The sequence below is a fragment of the Physeter macrocephalus genome, chromosome 4 (assembly GCF_002837175.3).
Source record: "Physeter macrocephalus isolate SW-GA chromosome 4, ASM283717v5, whole genome shotgun sequence".
NCBI classification, from domain to species: domain Eukaryota; kingdom Metazoa; phylum Chordata; class Mammalia; order Artiodactyla; family Physeteridae; genus Physeter; species Physeter macrocephalus.
Window position 1 is genome coordinate 144,426,074 of NC_041217.1, and position 16,481 is coordinate 144,442,554.

Genomic DNA, 16,481 nt, shown 5'->3' on the forward strand with positions numbered 1-16,481 from the left:
GTACAAGATGATTTGGGAAGGTAAAATATAGAATGTTTTTGACTGGAATGTATTAGTAAAGAAGTAGAATTGAAAATTATGGTTCTGATTTTCTTGTCTATCAATATAACAGAGATTATAATACTTAAAACTTGACTCCTTCAAGTAATGAGTAAAACCCCAAATCTGCATCTACAATGTAGTGGTCTTTGTCTTAGGAGAGATTTGGGATAGCTTTATAGTCCACTGTTGTAGATGCTATGCTAGGTACTTTTATAAATTGTATAATTTAATCATCACTATAACTATCTGAGGTAAGGTAAGCATTGTCTTCATACTTTTAAAATGAGGAAAGAAAAACGGATTAGTTGTATAACTTTACCAAACTAACATGTATGATAAGTGGTGGAAGTTGAACCTGGCCTTGTTTGACTTAGAATTCAATAGTAATGATGTTGATAATGCTGTTAGTAATAATAGTTAACATTTATTGTATTGCCTTACATGTAATATCTAATATAATCTTTAAAACAATATTATGAAAGAGGTACATTAGAACAGTGGTCCCCAGCCTTTTTGGCACCAGGGACTGGTTTTGTGGAAGACAGTTTTTCCACCGGCAGGGTTGGGGTGGTGGTGGGGTGGGGAAGGGTGATGGTTCAGGTGGTAATGGGGAGCAATAGAGAGTGGCAGATGCAGCTTTGCTCACTGACCCGCTGCTCATCCCTCCTGCTGTCCAGCCTGGTTCCTAACAGGCCAAGGACCGGTATCAGTCTGTGGCCTGGGCCTTGGGGACCCCTGCATTAGAAAATTGAGGAATCTGAGACTTAGAAAGATTAGATAATGTGCCCAGGGCCATATTGGAAGTGCTGGAGCCTGAACTGTAATGCACATCTATTTGTCAGCAAGATCTGTACACTGCAGGACATTATGCGCCCATCCTCTAAAGCTGGTCCTGTTTCCATTACGCTCACTTAATTCAAGCATGGACTCCAAGATTAGGAACACATGTAGTTTGGCAGTATCTATCAAATCTATATATTCAAATTATATTTCATCATAAACTGGTTTGTCAACTAAAAATTATCCATTTTATGTAGACAAATTGGTTTATCAACTAAAAATTAATCTGGCCTGTATCAGATATCTCCTACTCTAATGAAAATACTATTTGAAATCACTTAATTGCTGAAGAACTGATACAGATTTTAACTTGTTGCTTATCATCTTTGTAACATTATTGAAGGATTTTTAAGATATTTCTGAAAACTGCTGTATGAATTATAATCGTAGAAACAGAGCGATTGTAGGAAAAATCAAAGATGAAACAAATTTCTTCTTTTTGATAGGAAATATTTATAGTTTCTTTTGTACATCCTTTTATAGATCATTCTCATCTTGGCTGCTACCGACCCAAGGATTATAAGGTATGTAGTATAAATTGCAGAACAATAATTATCCTGGCTTTCAGATTAGAGCATTAGTAAATTTCTTATATGTATGGTCAGATATTATATTCATTTAGTCAAGAAATTTACAAACAATAATTGTCATATTACGGAATGTCATTATTTTGTCTATGTTGTCAGGTGGTAGGATAAACTTTTCATTGAGTGTCTTGCTACAAATGTTTTGTGACTTTTGATTGTTCATTACTTGTTTTGTATATGTATATGTGTGTGTGTGTGTGTGTGTCTGTGAGAGAGAGACAGAGACAGAGAAAAATTGGTTGCTACTTTTAGTGATACCTCACACAGTAGTATTTCTAAATTTCAGTCATTCGTAGAACAGCCTCATAATTTTTACAATACCTGGATGTAATTTATGCTCTTTTAAAAATTCACCTTGTTTTAATTTATTTCACCAGTGTAAATGAAAAATCAGTATCATATACTTTAAATGGATGATAGCCTTAAAAATACAGCAAAAACAAAACAACGTTGCTAAATTCTGGCTAGAAAACTATTGTTTTCCAAAGGCTCTGAGACATGTTCTCTTTTTCTTAAAGTGAGATAAGCAATGATAGACAGGTATAGGAGACATACCAATAGCTAACTGAAGATTTCTGATTGAAAGAGAATTGAAAAGAAAATATATTTTTTTCTTTTGGGATTCAGTACCTTTTAGTGTATGTCCATGTGCTATATAAAATAATCTTGTGTATCATCTAAATTCATTTTGGGTACCATACTAAGTTATCTGCTATACCACTAGTAGTTCATGTTCTACATTTTGAGAAGCACTGCCCCAGAGTTTTTCTTTTCTGTCCCTAAGTGTAAGCTTCTTAATAAGAAGAGGCATCATAGTTGGGAAAACAAAACAAATCAAAAAACATAGCTTTCCTTATAATACCTTTGTTTATTTACTTGAAAACAATTTATCCCACGTTTACTGGCACTGAACAACATAGCTTTTTGCCATGCTTTGATTGTGATAAAAGAAATATGGAACAGTTAAGTAACAAGCCAAGGCACCATGTGACTAAGGGGCCAGATCTACCAGAGTGTCAGAATCATCGAGGTGGAACTTTATAAAAGTTTATTCCAGGCCTACTAAATTAAAATTGTTGAGACTGTAGACTAGAAATTTTTATTTTAAACAAGTTTCCAGGTGATTCTTATGCAACTCTTTTGCTGTCTATCCAAGGATTGGCATTTGAGAGCTACTAGTATAGACGTGGATATAGCACTTGAATAGAACCATTCCTTGTATAGCGTTTGTATAGGGTCGTGCCCTTGCTTAAGGCTGTCGCTAGAGGAGTGTGGGCCTGGCATAATTCCCCTCGTGCAGACATACCCTATTATGTGGAATTTATTCAAACACATACATGGGTACTGATCTGTGTAATATATATGTGCATGCACGCGCACGCACACACACACGTCAAGAAGCATAATGTTTGTTGTCTTGCATGGGGCCCAGGGAAGCTACCTTAGTTGTAATACCTAAGGGACAAGCCTATCTTCAAGTCATGTTTCACAAGTTTTATTTATTTTCTTCTTTATTTGCATCTTTGTTTTTTTCACTAATCTGTAAGTTTCAGAATGGCAAGGATCTTATTGATCTTGCTTATTGACAATTGCTAGATATTGTCTGATATACAGTGTGGATTCCTAAAATATGTGTGTTGTGTGAGTGGATTATGAAGAGAAAACAAGTAAACCAAATATACAAAAGTATAGAATGGAGAGAAAGGTATAAAGTTTATAGGACACTAATTTTTATCCTAAGGTAACTATAAACCAATTCTACATTGACTGGTCCATTTAAAGGTAGGTGATATATTTAGAATCCTCTTTTCTAAATGAATTCTTTAAAAGAGCTTCACTTCTATTCATCTTTAATATCCACCCACCCTCACCTCTGTATTCTTCACTTTTAGAGTTAGAGTAGAAGTTGATCATTCACACTACCTTTGTAAGGCTGTGTGGGTGGTAAGTGAGCTCTCAGGATTATTTCTGTATTGAAGAGGTAGATTTTCACAGAAATACATATGCAGCATTGAACAGTGCTGTCTTTTCTATGAAAAAAATAAAGGGCTATTTTCTTATAGGCATATAGTAACTGGTAGTGGAACACTATAGGATTTCTACAAGGAGAAGAGTTATGAAACTAGGAGTGCTTGCAAAAATTTTTTAGAAAAGTGGGACTTGGCCTGAGTTCTGTTGAGAAATATATTCTGCAGAGGCAAGGGAAGAGAGAGAAGAATGTCTTAGAAGGAAAACAACATGAAAAAGCCTTGGAGTTTAGAATAAGTACATTGTCCTGGAGGCAGAGGGGAAACTACTGGTCTGGCTTGAGTGGAGGGCATATACTGAGGGATAATGGCTATTTAACATATTTATTTTCTATTTTTCCTACTTCTTCATACCTATTATATCTGCTGCCTCCCTCTTTAAGATTTCTAGTTACTTGGTCATTAGCTGTTCTTTTGGCCAAAGTCACCTTTCTTCACCCTGGATGCATTCTAATCAGCTGTTCTATAAATACAAAGTTCTCAGAAAAAGAATACACCTCTCAACCTGCCTCCCTATATCTTTATTTTTCCCTGTTTCTTTGTCCTTTCATTGCTAGATATTCAAATGAATGACCCAATGCAGCCAAAAATTAATTAATTAATTTTAAAAAAAGCCTGGAAGTGAATTAAGTCACTTCTTATATTCCATTGACAAGAATTAGTCACATCTAGAAGCAAGATGAGGAAGGTGGCTAGCAAATAGAGATCCTAGTTAGGCAGCTGTTTTCCACTGTAGAGGGGTCATAGATTTTAGTAGACCACTGACCATATCTGTCATAGTCTGCCCGCCTGGCCACCAAATATCCATTTTTTTCCCTCACACAGAACATACTTTTGTCCTCTTCCAGGAAAATCTCTTGAAGTTCCATCATTCAAGTTTCACTTGAATCTAGCTTGAAGTTCAGGATCTTTGAGTGTTGGATAAGCCAGATCGAGATAGACTCCCTGTGATCCAGTGACCTGTGAACCAAGACAAGTTACTTCTCCCCTCCCTCACCTTCTCACTCTACCTGAACCTCATTTCTGGTATGTTTTGTTAGAGCAGGGATAGGATAACTGGAAAAAAATGGTGCTCTTATTTGCAAAAGGGAGAAATAGAGAATGAAGAGCAGTTACTAGTCTACAGCAATGATAAATGCTGCTGGGCAAGCTTTGTGAACCTAACAAGCAGGTGCCCCACTGCCCTGATAGTAGAGGAATGTTCTTTCTTAGACCTTACTGTCCATGGGCCCTGACTCTACCCTGAAGTTGGTTTTTCCATGTCCATTTATTATCCCACATGGCAGTGAGTTATCCTCTCTGAAATGGGTTTGGAGGATTTGATCTCTTGGGACTGCATAGTTTTCTAGCCCACTTCCTGCTGTTAAAAGTTTTGGGGCCTGGGCTTCCCTGGTGGCACAGTGGTTGAGAGTCCGCCTGCCGATGCAGGGGACACGGGTTCGTGTCCCGGTCCAGGAGGATCCCACATGCCGCGGAGCGGCTGGGCCTGTGAGGTATGGCCGCTGAGCCAGCATGTCCGGAGCCTGTGCTTCACGGCGGGAGAGGCCACAACAGTGAGAGGCCCGCGTACCATAAAAAAAAAAAAAATTGGGGGGCCTGAGAGCTATTTTATAGACTTAGGCTCTTAAAGGCCAAGTTCTTGATTTCTTAGGCAATATAGACTTAGACAAGTATCAACTTCTCATTTATTTGCTTCCAGTCAGTTTAATGTTTCAGTAAATACACACAAAGTTGTTTTTTTCCCTCTAAATATAATTCTGAAGTCTGATTTATTTCTTTAGTTCTTATGCCTTTTAACGGCACTTACCTTGAGGACCTTTGAAGTAGGCTCAGATGGGAAGCAACCTCCTCAATCTGATTTTTGTCTTAGGATTTCGTTTCTCTGTTTAAAAGTTTTAATGGCCCTTTGTTCAAAGCTCAAAGCCTTTTTCTCTCTTAACCTTCTACATTTTGTGTCCACACACAGTTGGCACTCACTTTTCCTGGCCCTGAGAGGCCCTTGATTGCTAACATCTTTCTATACTATTTCATTTCTGCTCTCAAAACAGTCTCTCCTGAGTTCGTCATTCTTGAAATCCCTTGCTCAGTATAAGTAAAAGCCAACACACACTACATCTCTTGACCTTTACAGCTATTTTCCTAGAGATAATAAGCTTGAAAGTTATGTGGTCTATCTTCCAAGCTGTTGCAGGCCACAGTTTTATTTTGCAACTGCATTATTAGATCTTAAATTTTCAATCCTCAAGTATCTATTCCCTTGCTTCCTGCTCCTGACTTACAGGCCAATGCATATTTAGGTCTATGTTATGACCAGTACAGTAAGATAACTGATTTCTGAATTGTTTGGGGTAATGCTATTTGCTATAGAAATAAACCTGCAAACTTCAGAAGGTTAATATAATAGAAATTTAGTTTTTATTCACATAATAGTTAATTTAGGGTGCCTCTAATCTGCATACTATTTTTCCATGCAGTGACCCCATTCTGTGCCTTTGCCTTACTCTAGAGCTTTGCTGTCCTCTTCACATGGTGGAAAATGAAGGAGAACCTGAAGAGGCATATCTCTTTCTTAAAAACTTTGGCCTGGAATTGACACATAACATTTTACCTACACTCTGTTTGCCAAGAACTAATCAGATGGCCACACCTAGATGCAAGGATTGCTTCTCAGCAGTAATTCTGCTCTGGAGGAGGGAAAGATGAATTGTGATGGAAAGCTAGTCATTTCTTCTGTCACATCTAGAATGCCTTGTCCCTCTCCACTCCCAACTTCTCTCTTACCATTAGGAAAGATTATATGACTGAAACTCTATTATGCTAGAAATAAAAAAATTAGCAAAACTAGAAACTATCTTTGCCTGAATTCATGGATATTTCATGATGATGAGGGAGATAGGTAATAATAAAATCACAAAAATCAATATATACTTGGAACTGTGATAAATATCATGGGGGACATGCATGCTAGCTTGGACTAGTTATATATTAGGAGGATTTGATCTGGTGAAGGAGAATGGAAAAAGGATCTTGAGGATTGGTGATTGCTCTTGAGCTCTGAAAGTGAATAAGAATTTACTTGGTGAAAAGGAGGGAAGGACATGTGCAAGGGAAAAGGGGAAGTAGCATTTATAAAGGTTCAGTTAGGCTAGGCAACTAAAAGACCAGTGTTGCTAGGAGTGAAAGACATGGGTAGGTGCATGATATAAATTGAGGCTGGAGTAGTAGATAGGGATCACATCTTTTTCGCCATGTTACGAATTTTAATAGTTATCCTAGGTACAATGGGAAGCAAATGAAATTATTTTAAACAACAAGATGATACAGTTGGATTTGTACCTTGCAAATATTACTCTTGATTGTAGTATGGACTAGGAAAAGAATGGAGAGTAATATACAAGTTAGTAGGCTATTGAATAGTCAATGTGAGAAATGATGATGGATTGGATTGGGGTGATAGTAATGGAGGTCGATTGCAGTGGAGATATTACACAGATATTTAGGATTAATGTTGACAGAAAAGTAGACTTGACAAATGGAAAAGATATACTATGTTCTCCTAGAGGAAGAGTGTCAATATCATAAAGATATTCTTCTATGTAGGGTAATTCAAAAATTAACAAAATCTCAATAAAAATATCTCCAGGCATTTTTTTTAAATTTCAGGAACTAGGCAAAAATAGGCAGGAAAACTTTGAAAGCAGAGAGCATTGGAAGGGGCTTAGCCATGCAATGTTAAGAATGACTCTTACATTCCTAATTTTCACAACTCAGTGTTTGATGACACCATTTATTGGGATAGGAAACGTGCAAATGCTAGTTTAAAGTTCACAGAACTCTAAATTCTGCTGCAAATTCCTGGTTATCTTGTTTAGATGCTGGCGAGTGTCTGACTGTTCAGCTCAGAAACAGACGAGAGCTTAAAAATCAACCATATGGCACTTGATGTATTCGGAAGGGGATTTAATTTTAAGAAGTCATTGAGCTTTTGTTTCTGGCAGGTCAGATAGGAATGAAAGCAAACAGAAAGAAGGATAGAGATCTGAGGTAATGGAGGAGCATAGGACAGGAAATAAGAAATAGTGGGATAAAAGCCATTTCTCTCAATGGGATGTGAGGGTATCTAAACAAGACATAGTTTTACATTTTCACATTTTAAAAAATTTACCTTGGCCAGCAAATCTTTTACAGAAGCAATTCGTGGACTGAAATATATTTTGGAATTTTTGTTAGGCCAGTTAAGAAGTGCGGACCATTGGATGTATAGGATTTTGCTCCTTTTTATTCTAATGCATCTTTCACATGAACAGTTTTGTTCATATAAAAAACCGTCCAAAGTGGCCACTGTAATTCTAAAATATGCTTAGTGAAATTATACTATTTGGAACAATAAGTGTAAAATTTTAAATTATAGTATAAATATATGTAAGAGGATGGAAACTTTGAATCTAACTTGAAGGGGGCATGGGCCTAACCTGAAACACAGGCATAAGAGTCTGGCAGTGTCGGTCACTGTGTTGCTTGTACACCTTATGTCTTGGGCCCCAACTTATTGGTTGGTTTCTTAAATTGGAGACCTGATAAATCTGTAATTCTAGGAAGATGGAAGGTTTGGTAGTGATTTCTCTCAGAGGCGTTTTCTACCACGGCAAAAAAAAAGGAAGACAAAACTGAGGAAAGTTTTTATGATATTCTGACAAGTGGCCCAGGGCAAAGTTTCTACTAAGGATTTTAAAATGGTATAATGAGAACATCTGAACCTGTCAATCCTTAGGTCTGGCTCCAGGATAGCTCTAGTAGCTAATGCCTGTTACTTCTCTATGAACTTCCTCTTACAGACTCAGAGCAAAAAGTGACAGAGAGAGAGAGACATATTAGTATTGTTAGTAATAAGATAGATTTCCGCCTGGGTTACAAGTTTTCAAATTTGACCAGATAATGACAAGGGCTCTGCATTCCTACAAGACAAAGTAACTCAGCATTTGGGAGCTTTAACAAAAGGAGAGCAGAGTCCAGCTTCAACAGGAAGATTCACTTACAGCACCATTGTAGTTAGAGAGACCCCCAGGAGGGAAGCCCAGGTGTTTCGGAGGAAAAAGCTATTTCTATTTAAGTTGAGCGTCTTAGATGTGGCAACCAGGAGGATCTGTTTGGATATTATTGGACTTCCAGGGTTGTCAACTGCCAACTCACCAAAGAACCACCATGATAACTGAATGATCTGTTGATACCAAGCAAAGCAGAGCTTATGATTATGCAGTAAGGGAGAGCACCACCTTTACAGTCTTCGTAGTATCTCCAAAAGGTTAACGGTAGATATTTATAGGGTTTTGGGGTCTGGGCTCCAGTAGTTTAAGGTAGGGCTTTTAATGAGGGAATCTAATTAGCAGAGTTTGTGATATAAAAGTCTAGGATTAATGAACACAGAGGTTAGAGTCTTAAAGAATGTCTTGGTAAATAAACAGGTATTTGATAGGGAAGGGATTTGTCCTATTTAGTGATGTCTTGTCCTGAGAAGGGGACTGTTTGCCCAGATCAAGAATCTGTTGTTTTGTGAAGGGATCTGATTGATGATTGAGCAGACTGCTGTTCAGGCAAATGATTTATGGGAAGGTCCTGAAGCAAATAATGAAGCTATTTACTGGTTTATAGAGTTATTTTCCTGGCAAGAATTTCCCGGAACTCATGATAAAGTCATGTTGAGGTGGGTGGGCCTCAGTTTTTTGTTCTGTTAGCTAAGCCATGTGAATGTAGGTGGTCTCAGTTCTCACATGTCTTACTAAGGTTATATACACTTTTCCACTAATGTGTTAACACATTGGTAGATTTATTCCGAGAAAACTTATAGTTTTGGTTTCCATTGTAAGTGGTCTTTTATGTAAAATTACATTTTTATGTGTTTTACTGATGTATGGGTCTGCAATACATTTTTGTATAACATTCTTGTCTTAGATATTCTTGAATTTTTTTAATAGAGGAAACCATATCCTCAACAAACAATGAATTTTATTTCTGTCTTTCAAATTATTTATTTGTTTTGACTTACTAGGATTTTCAGTACATTGTTAAATAAAAGCGGTGATCAGGATGTGGCAGAGACATTTATTGCTTATTGGCTATTCATGTCCTCTCCCATATTTTCAAGCCCTCTTGCAGGTGTATGGGGCCTAGTTCCAGCCAATGGACTATACATGTAAATTATGTGGATCCCCTCCAGGGTGCAGCATAGAAGAATTGATATGAACTCTCTCTTGTTATAGTGATAATGAGGTCTCATGTTCTAGATGGTACAAGCTATAAGTTGTTCAGCCTGTCTCATCAGCCCGGGTCCTTGGGCAATTTTGTGAAGTGTGGTTCTCTTGCTAACCTATATTACCATAAAACACAGGGAAAAATGAACTTTTATTATGTTAAGCCACTAATTTTCAAACTTAATTTGCTCTTGCAATGCAGCCTGATATGCTGCAGCATGAACTAATACTGTGTTGTCTTGATCCTGTCTTTGATAAGATCATGTCGAAGGTTTCACACCTATGAATGTTATTTGCAGTAGGTTTTTGTTAGATATCCTTTAGCAAGTTAAGGAAGTTCCCTTTGAAATTCCTTGTTTGCAAAGTATGTATATTTTTAAATTACGAGTAGATGTTGGATGTTATTGAATATTTTTTTCAGCATCTGTTGAGTTGATAATGATTTGTCTATAAGTGAATTAATAGATTTTCTATTGATAACCCATTCTTGTATTCTTTGAATGTACCCAGCTTAATCAAGTTGTATTCTTTTTTTGAACATCACTAAATTTAATTTGTTAATATTTTATTTAAGATATTTTCTCACATATGGTCACTAGTAAGAGTGGTCTCTAATTACCTTTCTTCTACTTTTCTTGAGTGGTTTGGTAGCAATGTTACGATCACATCGTAAAATTAATTGGGGGATATTTTATTTCTTCCTTGGGAACAGTTTTTCGGTTTGTTCCTTGGCTCTTTTTATTGGGTTGTTAGTAAATCAGATTGTTACCGCATCTTCTGTGGAACTTTCCTCATAGGCATCCTGTGAGGCCTGGGCTATGGGAATTTTCCATTTTTTTCTGCTGTGGATCTCTTATAGTTCACTGCCTTGAGACTCCTACCACTTAATAACTTTGACTTTGCTTCAGTTTCCTCTCTTGTAAAGTGTAGGTAATAAAAATACCACATAGGGTCGTTGTGAGGATTAAACAAGTTATTTATATAAGTGCATTGAACAGTGGTCTAAGAAGGGAGGAATTTCCCCCTACCCCCTAAAGATGGACACACTTAGGAATTACTTATCATTTTCATTGCATTATTTTGGAATTTCTTCTAAATTTTTCTTCAGTGTAAAGAAAGTACATCTTCCTTAGACAGTTTAGTTGTCTTCCTTAAACAAACCAGATAGTTGAGCATATGTATTTTTAAATTGGATAAGGTAGGAATGGATCATTCCCTTCAGTAGGATTCAAAAGGAATGTTTTCAGCAAAATTGAGAAACTGATCTCAGTTGCCAATATCTGCTTCTCTCCCTTTTGAATCAGAACTGTGCTTTGTTCTTACTATCCTGAAAATAGTACCTCTACTGCACTTCCTTCCTATAGTCTTCATTCTCAACTACTTCCCAGCAAATTCCATTAGAATTATTTTTATTTATTTCTTAAGTTTTATGTCCCATGACAAAGGAGAAATTTTAAAGCATGGTGTGTAGTACCAGGCACTAAATGGGCTTTCAACAAATATTTGTTGGATAAGTGAATTTCCTGGTTCCTATTTATACTTAGTGGTTCTCTCTTCCATTAATTTGACCTTGAAGTTCCTATAAATATAAAATTTTCATGGGCATAAATATTATTTAACTTATGAACTTATTGTGTAAACAACTTTTCAGGAAACTTATTTCATAAGTATAGTATAACCAAACCATTATGTATCACATATTTGAAAAGTACGTCATTTAATTACATTACATTTATATAATTACAATGAGTTTGGTGTATGAAATTTTCTTTTCTACCTGTAACAATTTCAGATTGGTTTAAAAATATTAGATTTTATCTTGATACATTGCAACATTTGCAATATTGGAATTATTACATTTCTGAGATCTTAGAAATGGCATTTAAAGAACTATTTCCGTAAATGTAAAACAAAAAAAAAAACCTGTTTATTCTGAAATATGAAGGTTGCTGTAAACAGAGGAAATAAATACTGTTGTCTTTCATAACTTGAGCCCTCTGCTTTGTGTTTGTACCAATTTTGTCTCCTTTATTTTCTGTAGCAAACCTGTAAGATAATTTCCCCAGTTTATAGAGAAGGAAATGAAAACTCAGAGTACATGACTTGCTCAGGGTCACATAACAAGCAGGGATTTGAACTCTGTTCTTTGAACACTCTAAGGCAGGGTTCTTGAGGAGTCATCCGAGAAATGTAACTCTTCTGTTATGAGCCAAAGAGATAACATTCCATTTGGTTTTTGGAAGTGAATAAGCAACCTATGGAAAACTCACAAGAGCTACGAAAACGTTTCTTAAGCTGAGTTTTAAGGTTGAAAATTTGAAGTGGATTCTTATCAAAGACTTACCCCCTTATTATACCTTCCATTCCCCATTTAGATAAATAATTTTCCAAAACAAATATTTATTCTAATTCCATGGAAGGAATACATCCCAGCTGTGTCCCCACTGCACAATTACTTATTGTATACCTATTTAGTTCTAATTTCCTTCCTCATTGTTTTATCATTACTTGTTTTTTCATGTCTCTCATTCTGGGTTGTAATATCTTTGAGGTCTCCTGTTATATTTACCTGTGACTACTGTCTCCTACCTTGTTCAGTACTTGATACATAGAAGATGCTTAATAAATGTCAGATAGTATTGAGTAGCAGCGTTCAAGGTTCTCTACAGTGTGCCCCTTTCCACCTCTGTGATATTCTCTCTGATTACTTTCCTACAGAACTAGCCAAGTGACTGTACTCATTGTTTATCTTTCCTTGTGCCTTTTCCTCTACTTGGAATGCCCTATCTCCCCCTTTTCTCTACTTCTGGCCTTGATTCCAATCCACCTCCTCCATGAGACCTCCACCATTTAGACCATTAGAAGTCTATAAATGTCCTTCTGCAATATTGTCGTTAGGATGTATTTGCCACCTAGCATATCTCACTGTCAGTTTTCTTTGTGTTAATACCCTGTCTCATCTGGTTTGTGAGTTCAAATCCCTGTACCTCTCTAGATCTGTGTGTTAGCTAACATGTTGTTCAAGAGATTCTCAGTGAATATTCTGATAAAGAGAAAAAAAGTCAGTTGTAGTCATCTAGAAGAGGCTTTATTTAAAGCGTTGCTGACTAGTTTGTGGAGAAATTTTAGTAAACAAAAAATGAAACGGTCTGCCAGCCAGCATGACTCAAATGGCATTGAAATTAATGAAGAGAAAATAATCTCTCTACTATAAGCCAAGTGGCTCATTTGGATATAATTCTAGAAACAGCATTATAGCACTTTGTTTTCTTTTCTATCAGTCTCTTAATATATACACTTGTATTTGTTGGTCATGGACCTCTTTGATCTCTTTTTGACATTCACTATGTTTTTACTTTGTCTCTGTGAACAGCTAACAATAGAGCACTTTTCAGTTTTTTCCTTTATTCAATCTGAATCACATATTTCTTGGTCAGTTATTTGGGACTGTAACTGAGTCATTTGAATTACATGCTGTTTGGTTCTGGAATGAAAGCTTGATTCTCTCAGCTGACTGCTGGCTCACCATATGTTGCTGTAATTCTGGAAAACAGTGAAAATTGTGGTAGTGTTGAAGTAAGAAGCCGTGTTGAAGTGGTGTCTTAATAATAAAGGACTTATATTTGTTGTATAACTAATTCACACACCTAGGCATTCTGCAAGATACTTTAAATAAATGACGGAAGATCTATAAGGTAGCTGTTATTAACCCTGTTTTACATACAAGGGAAATGAGTCTGAGAAAGATTAAAGGTCAAATTGAGCTTCTTAAAAGGTCAAATATTTCACTGATAGTAACTGCTAGGACATAAGCTCATAAAGGCAGGGACTTCGTTGTGTTCACTGTTGTAATCCCAACATTTAACATGGTGACTGGAAGTTAAATATTCGTTAAATAAATTCAGTTCCTCTCTCTCTCTCTCATCTCTCTTTTTTTTTTTTTTTTGTGGTGTTTGTGTTCTTTTAATTAATGTTGCTAGTTCATAATATCCCCTGTGATGTATCTCATTAGTTCAGGAAAGTTTTTCTTCTATTTTGTCTTTCAATAATTTTTCTACTCTGAGAATTTTTAACTCTTTCACTATATTTTGGGAAACTTCAAAACTATGCACGTTATATTGTCAATTTGATAAAGCCAGTGCCAATTCTACTTTTTCCTATGTCTAATGCCATTTAAATGATATTACAGAGTTATTAATTTATTCAGTTCTTTCATTTGATCTGACAGGTCCCCTAAATTTTCAGTCATCTCAATTTTCTTTTTTTTTAATTGATAGAATTGACATTTTCTTGAATTTATTTAAGATTTCAAGACAGCAGAATTCTAAAATTTATGTTGTCCATAAATAGCTTGCTCTGGAGTGAATAAAGAGATGGACCATACTTGGTGTTGTGGAAATATGAATTATGGATTTTTAGCTTAGGTCTGAGATAATGATGAAATCTGGAATAGCAGAGGTAAGAGCATGGTGGACATAAAAATTTTAAATTTACTGAGTTTTGGTTACATGTGGAAAATCCAAATAGAGCTGCCTAACAGAGAAATGGGTATTCAGATCTGGATTTCCAGAGCTAAGTCTTGGAAAGCTAAGTCTTGTCCAGAGATACGTGTTTCAGAGATTACTGTACACTTGATAATAGAAGCAAAGGAAATCAACCAAAGAGAAGGTACATGAGACAGGGGCAGAAAGTGTGACATTGGAGAACAACCACTGATTTCAGTGATGAGATGAAGGATGAACAATGTCCACTGGACCATGAAAAGAGGTGACTAAGGAAACAGAGGAGGAGAAATTCAGGAGAGAAGACTAAAATAGGACTGACCAGTGACAAATGCTGCAGAGGCCAAGTAGTATGAGAACTGGGAGGAAAGGACAGGATTTATAAAATAAGTTGTGGAAGAGTAGGTTTTGATGAAACATTATAAGTACAGGAAAGGTAGAAAAATAGCAGCAATATGTTTAGTCTGCACCTTCAATGAGTTTTTTTAATGTACAAAAGAAGAGAGATAAAAATGGAAGAGATCAGGCATGAATTGCATTAAAAGCTGGGAGCCAGTTGAAGTGAAGAAGCTGGAAATACAGATAGCATGCTAATAATTAATGGAGGGAAGTTCAAAGGATGTGAAAAAGAATGGGGATAAAGCACAGATGGAGGTAGGTGTTATTCTTGGATTGAAGAAACTTCTGAGATTAGATAGAAGGGAGCATACATGTGTGGACTCAGTAGATTCACAGGAGAGCAGAGGTAGCATCTTAGAAACATCTGTATGAGAGTGTATCAGAGGATTTAGAGAACATTATGGGAAGGATGTATTAATTCCAATGAGGATGCTGGCATTAGAGAATGTCAAAGTAATTTGAGTGTCCATATCATACTGAAAATAATAAATTCATAATAAAACTAACCAATCTATATGGTTAATTTAATTTTTTTTTCTAGAAGCATTTAGTGTCTTGGGTACATTGGCATAGTATTTGCTGGGAATATATGCCAGAGAAGAGATAAGGAAGCTGGGTCAATACAAAAGAGGGTTTGAAGTCTACCCGAATCAGGATCTAGGATGGTTAGGTTTACCAGATAACTGCCATATCTCTGGGGCCTCTAGTGAAAACGCAGCCATGTGTCACCATGTTTTGAGTTACATCAACACTATCATCCAAACACCATTGGGTCAGCAATAGGAACCCAAAGGCAACCAACAAAGGATGGGACTATGAGACGTGCCTGGTATGAAAAGTCTGCCCAAGGGTGATGTTTTCGTGTGTTACAACACAACTAATCCACTTTCTCTGTGATATGTACATGATATAGTAGGGATGTGCATTATAAAACAATACCTGAACTATGGGATAAAAACATAAGATAAAAATGTAACAAAAAGAACATTGGTGGATTGGAAGCATAAAGAAAATAAATGTAAGAAAAAGGACAAGTTAAATTTTAAAATTTTACCTAGCATAGCTTAATTCTAATTTTTTTTTAATGGCAGTTCTTTTTTTTAATTTTTAGAGCAGTTTTATATTTACATGAAAAACACAAAGATAGTACAGAGAGTTCTCATATACTCCATGCCAGTTTCTCATATTATCATCTTATTTAGTATGGTACATTTGTTAAAATTAATGGATCAATATAGATATATTATTATTAACTAAAGTCCTTAATTTACTCAAATTTCCTTGGTATTTACCTAATGTCTTTTTTTTTAACATCTTTATTGGAGTATAATTGCTTTACAATGTTGTGTTAGTTTCTGCTGTATAACAAAGTGAATCAGCTATACATATACATATATCCCCATATCTCCTCCCTCTTGAGTCTCCCTCCCACCCCTCTAGGTGGTCACAAAACACCGAGCTGATCTCCCTGTGCTATGCAGCTGCTTCCCACTAGCTAGCTATTTTACATTTGGTAGTGTATATATGTCCATGCCACTCTCTCACTTTGTCCCAGCTTACCCTTCCCCCTCCCCATATCCTCAAGTCCATTCTATAGTAGGTCTGCATTCTTTATTCCCGTCTTGCCCCTAGGTTCTTCATGACCATTTCTTTTTGTTTTTGTTTTTTAGATTCCATATATATGTGTTAGCATACGGTATTTGTTTTTCTCTTTCTGACTTACTTCACTCTGTATGACAGACTCTAGGTCCATCCACCTCACTACAAATAACTCAATTTCGTTTCTTTTTATGGCTGAGTAATATTCCATTGTATATATGTGCCACATCTTCTTTA

At 36.2% G+C, this 16,481-nt stretch overlaps 1 protein-coding gene across 5 annotated transcripts in view; it reads left to right on the plus strand.

Moving 5' to 3' along the window:
- The window catches only part of SPATA6 (spermatogenesis associated 6), a 151,373-nt gene that overhangs the window by 76,887 nt on the left and 58,005 nt on the right, over window positions 1–16,481 (plus strand). For all 5 annotated transcript variants that reach the window (XM_024119740.1, XM_024119739.3, XM_028489411.2 and 2 more), the window contains one exon: window positions 1,366–1,406. In XM_024119740.1, coding sequence (XP_023975508.1) covers window positions 1,366–1,406 — 41 coding nt within the window. The remainder of the gene's footprint in view (window positions 1–1,365; window positions 1,407–16,481) is intronic.